Source organism: Pan paniscus, chromosome 4 (assembly GCF_029289425.2).
Source record: "Pan paniscus chromosome 4, NHGRI_mPanPan1-v2.0_pri, whole genome shotgun sequence".
NCBI lineage: Eukaryota > Metazoa > Chordata > Mammalia > Primates > Hominidae > Pan > Pan paniscus.
Window position 1 is genome coordinate 16,157,902 of NC_073253.2, and position 9,877 is coordinate 16,167,778.

Genomic DNA, 9,877 nt, shown 5'->3' on the forward strand with positions numbered 1-9,877 from the left:
AAACATTTCAGATGACAGCCCATTACTTTTTGCAGATTCTTTCCCGTGCTGGAGAGCAACTCGCTGCTCCTCTACTTCAGTTGGCTTCAAGACAAAACCATAGCAGCCATATGTTCAGTTAGTCATGAGTAGCCAGTGGCATCGAGAAGCAGGAAACCAGGAGGTTTTCTTACATTTTTCCTCCAAGGAATTCTGGAAAGAGAAAATGTTGTGATGTGGTGGAAACAAGTTTCAAAACTTTGTGATTTACAAAAATTCACAGCTTTTTCTAGATGTGTTTCCTCTTCATTTAAAAAAAAATGGCAAAGGACTGGGTTCTTTAACATCTAAGAATTGGAGCATTTTATAAACATTTCATTTTATTTTATTTTCATAGATTAGAAAATGATTCATTTTTGGAATCCCTATCTTTGTAAAAGGTGCTTCCCATGCACTCTTAATACAGGCTGCAAGTAATTGTACCCTCTTTTGGAGGGTCCTTTTGAAGTTCAGAAATGCAGAAACCACTTTCGCTATTTGGGAATGGAAATTCTTGCGCTTCTAGCCTTAGTGGTCCTGCCTGGCCCCTTGACTAACCCTTATTAAGCCTTGATATCTGTCTTGTATGTTAACCTGCTTACTTTGAAAGTTCAAATATATTTGTGTAGCCTCCCCTCATGTCTCCCAATGACAACGGTGATCTGTATACATAGAGATAAAAATGAGGGGAATCTGCAGCTCACCAAGTTAAGAACACAGAATCCCACATATGGGAGAAAGTTTCAGATAGATGGTCTTGAAAGACTCAACAGGCCATGAGGATGGATTTGTCATCAGCACCTACTAAGGGTGCCCTCCTCTTCTGAGGGCATCTGGAAATTGTTATGTTGATGCAGAGAGGCCAGAGGGCTGCCACAGTTGATTTCATTATGGCTGGTTCTCTTTAGTTTTACAGCTGGGCCCCGATAGTGGCCACATTCTCAGTGGCAGTAGACTTGACTTTGGAAGACTCATCACTGGTCTAGAGCTTAATTCTCCCAAAGGAGATGAGACTGCCTATCCCATCCCTAGCATGCAGAAAATGCTCATCTGAGAAGCTATCTTTAAAGTCACTGAAAATGACTACAACTGTATTGTTTTGTCATTATCACATATTACCTTTTATTAATAGTAGCATTAAACATCAATGCACTATATTGATGAATATATTGCAATAACGAGAGGAAGTGGTAATAAAGAACATATTTGTGAAAGCTGTATGAAATCTGGAATCAACTGAAGAAACCCCATAGGTTTGTTCAACCAATTTTCAAAATATAAAATGTGGTAAATGTTAAAAATAATATTGCTTCAGAAAGAACCTCTCTAACTGGAGACCTGGAATCATCCTTTTTTCTCCCCCTAATCCTACCCAACCAGTAGAGTCCTGTTCAGGTGACTCTACTTCCCCAGTACCTTGAGTCCATGTCTGTCTGCCTGCCTGGATGCAGGCTTCCCCAGCCATTCCTTCTTATACCCATCTCCATTGCCTCCAGAGGAATTGTTTCAAACTACAAGTCTAACCATTTACTTTCCTGCATGAAACCTCCAATAATTGCTCCCTATGACCTACAGGAAAAATTCAAGTTCCTCCACAGAGCATGTAACAGCCTTCATAAGATGCTCTTCTTAGGTGCAAATTTCATCTCTTTCCTGCATACACGCAATGCTCCCTTCTGTAGAACCATCTTATCTGCATGTCCCAAAACACATCCTATCTGTGCATACGATGATGTGTGCATGCCTCTCTGGCTTGTGTCCCTCTCCCTCCTCTGCCTGCTGCCCCTCCTCGAGAACTCTCTGAACAGACTTTTCATTGCTTAAACTCCAGTCAAGCATCCCCTGAATGTAGCCTTCCCCGGCTCACCCCCAGTGAGCTAAGGGTTTTTTTCTGGGTGTCTGCCTTTTGGGTACAGAAAGCTAGAGCACTGATGGACTTGAAATTCTCAACTCATGATGAGCTTTGAGCTTTATAAGGGCGGAAATATGTCATATTTCATTTTTGCACTTTTATGACATTGTAATTAAGTGAACACAGGCATGTCAAAGTTTTAAGTGGTCATTTTGGCCTTTAAAAGGCTTAAAGTTCCCTTTGGTTAATACTCTAAGCAAGGATTTAGGAAGCTGCAGTGCAAGAGTTAAAAATTCCTCATCAGTAAAAGTGAGGTGGTTGGGAGGATTAAATGAGTTAAGACATGTTAAGTTCTCAAACACATGCTCTGAAGGGAACCACGTAGGAGGCACTCAATAAATCACAGCTGTCATTGTCATTGTATTGTCCTTGTTATTAACCTGCCTGGAAGTCAGCAGTTGTTCTTCATTGACTTAACCATCTGACGCCCCAGAAGAGATAGAGATATCACCCTAATAATGAGAGGAAGTGGTAATAAAGAGCATATTTGTGAAAGCGGAATGAAATCTGGGATTAACTGAAGAAACGCCGCAGATTTATTCAACCTATGTTGTCTATTCCCTACTGAATAATATTTATATACCTTACCCTAGATGTCAAAGCAGTCCCCTGATCTCATCCCAAAAGACAATTCTTGCCTTGGTTTTGACTAAATCCTTTCAGACACCCTAAGTTTCACCTCATGGATACCCTAACCCTCCCATGGACTTGCCCCTTGCTTTCCTTTCTCTGGGATGTGTCTATTATCTTACTACCTGGACTCCATATCTATTAATATATATGCAAATTGGTTTTCACTCCACATCTATGCATCCAAATTATTTCTCTCTTTCAAGGGCCCCTTTGGAAATTATGCCATGGTGGCTTCCAAGTTTCCAAAGACCCCTGGGTGCCCGGTGTCTGAATGTTCACTTCATTTTCTACTGTATATCTCTTGTGTAATTTATCAACTCTATGATACATCATAGTCACTTCTTAAGTCCCTTTCTAAATTGAAGTCTTGGAATGAGGAGTCAAGAAACTTATCTGTAGTCTGGTTGTACAAGTCATATAATCTCACTGAGCCTGCGATGCTTCATCTTGAAAAAAATGATGTTTATTCTGGATGATTTCTAAGGTTCTCTCCATGTCTATAATGTTTGAATGTGTGAACTAATCATAAATAATACCTGCTGAGCCATGAACCAATTTACTTTCTTTTCAGCCCAAACCTAGCAAATCTATAAGAGTTTGGGCAAAACCTAAAATCTAAAATTATTGATCTAAAATAATACAAGCCTATAAAATAGTCTCTTTACCAAAACTGAACTAAACAAGTATTTCATTAAATTTGGAATTCAGTTTCAAAAGCAAAGTATACATTTTCCTGGACCAAATATATTATCTTTCCTAGAGCGTAGCAGATTTTGCTAATTTTATTTCTAAAGAAAGGAAACTAGAACCAAGAGTTTAAGAGCAAAGGTTATCATATGATCTTGAAAAACAAAGTGTCTTTATAGGCGTCACAGATGGCCAATCACTACCATAGACAAACAAATTCAGTGCAAGCAGGATTACAGTCAGCCTCAAGAAAGAAACTCAAAACAAAGGGAAATTTCAAAGCTAAAAGGGACTAATCACCTTTTGCAAAACCACAAAGCCCACTGGAACAGTGTGACCTGCCTCTGACAAGCTGTTTTTGTTCTCCATTTTTGGAGTGTGTGCTTCACTCCTTCCTGAAATTCTTTGACTTAGTAGCACATGGTTTTTGAACCTCATTATTCCCAGGGCCTGAGTGTCTAAGAGTTTCCTGGGCAGCCTACCAGGAGGTGGGAGGAAGGTCCTCGTTAGCACTTTTGTGAGGCTGCTGGGAAGCCTTGGATATTGCGTGAAACAGCCAAGGTGCAGAAGTGTCCGAAGTGAGGCGCCTAGCTGTAGAACTGCCCGAGAGATTTGAGAAGAGCAGAGAGAAAATGAAAAATATATATACAGCCTCGGTAGTAGAATGAAATACATAAAAATATACATTTATTTATAAAATATTAGGTTGGTGCAAAAGTAATTGCGGTTTTTGTCTTTATTTATTTTGAGATCAAGTCTTGCCCTGTCACCTAGGCTGGAGTGCAGTGGTGCGCTCCAGATTTTCTGCAACCTCCGCCTCCCAAGTTCAAGCAATTCTTGTGCCTCAGCCTCCCAAATAGCTGGGATTACAGGCATGCACCACCATACCTGGCTAATTTTTGTGTTTTTAGTAGAGACGGGGTTTTGCCATGTTGCCCAGGCTAGTCTTGAACTCCTGGGCTCAAGCAATCCACCCGCCTGGGCCTCCCAAAGTGCTGGGATTGCAGGCGTGAGCCAACACACCCAGTCGGTTTTTGCCATTTTAATTGCAAAAATTACAGTTACTTTTGCACTAACCTAATATTTATAGACTATGGATATTAGTTACATTAATATACCATAAGTATACTGTATGTGTTTTTATAGAGTAATATATAGAGAACTTAAATATACCATGAAATAAGTGTTTCATATATATAAATATATAAATTATGTAGTGTGTATATATATAACTTATGCATACATATTTTTTAGGAGATTAGAAACGATGTTTAGAGAGGCATCTAAAGATACCTTCCTGAGCATTAATATTGTTCTAACAATCAGGTAAGAAAATGTTTATAAAAGCCCTTTGTAAACTTCGTGATTCAACACAAATAAAAGACATTATCATTAACTATAAAACAGACAACTGTTTTTCAATGTAGGTATACTTCAGCCAAGGTCCTGAAGACTGTTGGAAGTTGGATGATCTCATCTGATCCTCTTATGGAAGACTCTTTTCCCTCTATAAACCGCTCATTCATTCAACAGATACTTAGCACCAGCTATGAACCAGAAATGAGACAGCAGTGAACAGCCCCAAGTCCCTTTTCTCAAAACTTACATTCCAGAGTGAGGAGACAGCAAATAAATAAGTGAATAAATAAATATATAATGCCACCCAGGGATAAAGACTCCTGAAAATAAAGGGGAGGAAAGCAGGGGATGCTAGTTTATACAAGCATGGTTGGGGACAAATTTTTCTATAAACAGATTGGCTCTGAGACCTGGGAAAGTCGGGAGGGCTAAGGGAAGCCATTTCCAGTGCTCAGAGGCTGGAGAGCATTTGTGGTGTGCGGGAAATGACAAGCAGGCCAGTGGCGTTGGAGGAATGAGGTAAAAGATGCCGTCAGAGAGCCCCGGGGTGCAGATCCTTGGGAGCCCTGTTAGACTCTGGATTTTACACTTGGAGTGAACGGGCGCCATCCCGAGGCTTTGCACAGGGGCAAGCTTCGAGTTCCGTTTTCCAAGACACCTCGGGCAGATAGGGGTGTGGGGAATTGACTGTAGGAGCTAAGGGCAGGGAAGGGAGTCTGATTCAAGGACACCTGGAGTGAACGGGCGTCATCCCGAGGCTTTGCACAGGGGCAAGCTTCGAGTTCCGTTTTCCAAGACGCCTCTGGCAAATAGGGGTGTGGGGAATCGACTGTAGGAGCTAAGGGCAGGGAAGGGAGTCTGGTTCAAGGGCTACAGCAACAATCCAGATAACACAGTTGTTCTTCCTCAACTAAAGAGAGTTGAATTGACTCAGAAGGTCTGTTCAATTGACAGAAGGTCACCTTGCTAGACTCATATATTCACTTCCCATAGCGTTTTCAGAGCACATGCATATCTGTTCTCTCATTGCATCCTCATTATATCTGAAGTGTCGGCTCACCACCTATTCATTCTCATTACATAAAGGACAGTTCTGAGAAGCAGCAACGTTAAGCCTCCTGCCTGAACCAGGTGTGACTCCTAACCCAGTGTTCTTTCTGCTAAACCAAGGTACATGCCCGAGCTTTGTCTTTCATATCTTACTTTGGACCAGGGAGCTTCCAAACCAGGGCAGCTCAAGAACTCACTTTTACTGAGCTCCTGGAACTTTCCAGGGCCAAGGCAAGATATTTACACACATCCTCTCATTTCTCCATCCCAGCTGCCTCCCAGGGAATGGGATCCTCCCTATTTTAAGACAAAGGAAATACTCAGAAGGATTGATTTGCTAAATATCAGGCAAGTAGGGACAGATGACAGATCAGGAATTGGAACCATGGTTTTTCTGATCCCATCCTCTTAAGCCCAGATAATAGAAATAATGTAGTTAAATAATCAGATAAATATGGGGAACCCATTCTTGCATTTCCTCTCTATAGAGACCAAGACAGGGAAGGGTAACATCAGCCTCGGACCCAGACTTGGGCGAGGGTCAGGAATGCCCCAGGGCATCCCCAGGCGTGGCTCCCCTGCTCGCAGGTTGCTCTGAGCCTGTGTTCTGTCTCTTTGTGCAGGATGCTCCAAAGTGACCTGCATCAGCTTGACCCGGGAGGCCTCCATTAAACTGTCCCCCTTGCATGGCAAACAGATTTCCATTCGCTACCTGGACATGACGGACTGCTTCGTGCTGGAGGACGAAGGCCTGCACACCATCGCGGCGCACTGCACGCAGCTCACCCACCTCTACCTGCGCCGCTGCGTCCGCCTGACCGACGAAGGCCTGCGCTACCTGGTGATCTACTGCGCCTCCATCAAGGAGCTGAGCGTCAGCGACTGCCGCTTCGTCAGCGACTTCGGCCTGCGGGAGATCGCCAAGCTGGAGTCCCGCCTGCGGTACCTGAGCATCGCGCACTGCGGCCGGGTCACCGACGTGGGCATCCGCTACGTGGCCAAGTACTGCAGCAAGCTGCGCTACCTCAACGCGAGGGGCTGCGAGGGCATCACGGACCACGGTGTGGAGTACCTCGCCAAGAACTGCACCAAACTCAAATCCCTGGATATCGGCAAATGCCCTTTGGTATCCGACACGGGCCTGGAGTGCCTGGCCCTGAACTGCTTCAACCTCAAGCGGCTCAGCCTCAAGTCCTGCGAGAGCATCACCGGCCAGGGCTTGCAGATCGTGGCCGCCAACTGCTTTGACCTCCAGACGCTGAATGTCCAGGACTGCGAGGTCTCCGTGGAGGCCCTGCGCTTTGTCAAACGCCACTGCAAGCGCTGCGTCATCGAGCACACCAACCCGGCTTTCTTCTGAAGGGACAGAGTTCATCCGGCGTTGTATTCACACAAACCTGAACAAAGCAAAATTTTTTAAAAGCAGCGTATGTAAGCACCGACACCCACTCGTAACAGCTCTTTCTTCCGGGAAGGTTATTAGGAATCCGGCCTTTATTTTTCCTCATTTCTCATGGGCAACAGAGGCCAAAGAAACGAAGCAAGACAAACAGCAAACAGGCATTTTGGTCAGGTCATTTGTAGGCAGTTTCTCTTCTCACAAAAGATGTACTTAAGCAGGCTGATCGCTGTTCCTTGAGCAAGGCGCTTACTCTCCTCCGCTCAGGCCCCCAAGGCCGCCCTTTCCCTCGCACACAGGCCCCACCCCCACAGTTCCACGCACCCCCCCAAGGCCACACCCTCCCTCCCTAGAGCAGCAGCGAGGACCCATCATCAGAATCACAGTGCTCTCCAGACCTCCTCTCTAAACTGCTTCATTGACCTAAGTCACTCTCTTCAATCCCACACCCATGGACATTCTTGTCAACTCAATACCATAGCACTTTGCACAGGCAAAATACTTTTCAGGCCTTTTTAAAAAATTCATTACAGCAAACAGCTGGGGAAGGACATGCAGTCCTCCCCCAGCTCTGCCAATGACTATGACCTTGGCCAAAGCACTTCACTGCTCTGGGCTGCAGCTTCCAGCACTGAATCAGAGGCCACACAGCCCAAAGATTAGCTTCATGTCCATTATAGCATTGAGGGAGCAGAGATACCCATACACAGAAGCACCTTGGCATAGAGCACCCAGGCATCGACCTCTTCCAGGTGAACTGATTCTGTGGATGGATGTGATTTCAGGAGATTGTGCAGTGCCAGCATCAGTGCATAAAGGATCCTGTATGTCCTTTGGCTGCAAATCACCCACTTCCCTGTGTTTCAGTGGGAGAATTTCCTCTCCCACCTCCTCACATCCTCTTTTGCCAGGCTGGATGCTGTCGTCTCTGTACACAAATACTTCCTGCATTCCCCCCTTCACACCATCCTAGCGAGGCACCAGCACACCTAATCACAGCAAAGCCCAGATCCCCCCATCAGTTGCTTTTACTCAGTGTTTTCAAATAGGAGTAAAGGCCCTCGCAATTTTTAATTAACAAGCAAGACCCAAGGGAACACATGTCCTCAGAAGTTTTTCTGATCCCTCGCCTTGCACACCTGGCATGCATCAGGCACATCTGTCCTACAGCTGGCAGAGACAGATGCCTCGGTTCTTTGTCATTCAGATTGCATTTGGCCTCTTCTCATCTATTTATTTCTTTATACATCCAGACTTCATCACATGAAGCCTATTGGGGTTAAGTTTGTAAGTGTTTAATTGTGCAAATTGCCACCCTGTATACCTCCTCCGTGTCTGTCTGCGTGTTTTCCATCAAAGAATGCAAAGCAGACTTCCAGGTGTTTAAATTCTGTTCACTCAACAATGCCAGATGAATGGAAGAGGGAACACACTGAGATGACTTAGACTCTGGTCCACCAACCAGACCCTTGGAAAGGAATACTAAAATCATTACAAGATATGGATTTTAAATGGATGAAACTTCAAATTATCTTATTTGGATAGAAGTCTATATTCCAGCCTCATTTGCATGAAGTCAGATAGCCAGAAGAAATTCCATTGCTGGTTTTCACGAAATTCACTTGTCTTTTGCTAATAAACACATGGCCCTTTCCCAGATTATTCTCTAGCCAAGCCCCACCTTCGTTACGTTGAAATCCCTCATTTATTTTCTTCTCAAAATGCCCATTATCCAAATGCAGAACCTCTGCATCTCCAAGCCAGTTATGCTGAATTTGTCAAACTTAGACACCCTTGACAACTGCACTCCTACTGTAGGCTCCTGTGCGTACTGTCATCTTCTGTGGGGGATGGAGAGGTTAGTGTGATGAGGTGGTGTCTGCCCAGGAGGTTTCTTTCAAACATCATGGCCTCCCATCCAATCAACATCATCAACTTACATGTGTAATCAAGGCTCTGTGCCATGGGGGAAATGAATCATTTAGCTAGGCCAGGATCTAGTGAAAGCCACAGAGTTTAAAACCATGAAAGAAGTTGAAGGCAGCATTTCTCAGCTCTGTGACTTGTGACCCTATTTGAAGTTTCAGGATTTGGGTGTCACAAAGGATTGTCCCTAATCCTTGGCCCTGGGGTCTTCCGAGTGAGCTGGTTTAATACTCTGAGAATGAGCAGGGAGATCCAGAGAATGAATCCCTGACCGCATCACCTAAACTGTCTTCCAAGCATGAGACAAAGCTGACTGTTCACACTGATTGCCCAGCACATACCGTCTTGCCAGTTTCTTCTTTTCTCCCAGTCTCCTGTTCATCCATTCTGTTCTCCCTTGGGGTGGGAATCTATGATGGAGGTTACTGGGGAAACAGCTCAGCAGATTTTTGGAGACCAAACCAAAGGTCTCACTAGGAAATTTATCTGTTTTAAAACATTGCTTCCTTCCTGGCTCTGCTAAATTGAATGCTCATTGTTTGTTGTTGTTGTTTTTTAATTCTAATGTTCAAATCACTGCGTGCTGTATGAATCTAGAAAGCCTTAATTTACTACCACCAAGAAATAAAGCAATATGTTCGTAATCAGCCTCAGCTTCATTTTTAATAACCTTTCCAGAGGAGAGTGCTCTTTGGTTGGGGGCCCTCAAAAGAATGCAGAAAACTTTCTTTGAAGGACAGAGCAAGCCAGGTCACTGCCACTGTTGCCTGCTTGGAGATACATCGATGGTTTTCTCATCTCCTTTGGACCAGTGATTTTGGCTTAAAATTGGCAGGTAAGTGAAAAAACATTACCTTCACAGTATAGTTCAGGTCTTCAATTCCTTAACCCAA

The 9,877-nt window shown here is 44.1% G+C and overlaps 1 protein-coding gene and 1 non-coding gene across 3 annotated transcripts in view; both read left to right on the forward strand.

Moving 5' to 3' along the window:
• The window catches only part of FBXL7 (F-box and leucine rich repeat protein 7), a 433,105-nt gene extending 423,477 nt beyond the window's left edge, over positions 1-9,628 (forward strand). For both annotated transcript variants that reach the window (XM_003821941.4, XM_034959754.3), the window contains one exon: positions 6,283-9,628. In XM_003821941.4, the coding sequence (XP_003821989.1) occupies positions 6,283-7,019 (737 nt within the window). In that variant the 3' untranslated portion in view covers positions 7,020-9,628. The remainder of the gene's footprint in view (positions 1-6,282) is intronic.
• Positions 5,165-5,227, forward strand: MIR887 (microRNA mir-887). The gene has a single exon (NR_163084.1). It is a non-coding gene; the product is annotated as a microRNA mir-887 (primary transcript).
• Positions 9,629-9,877: the final 249 nt, after the last annotated feature.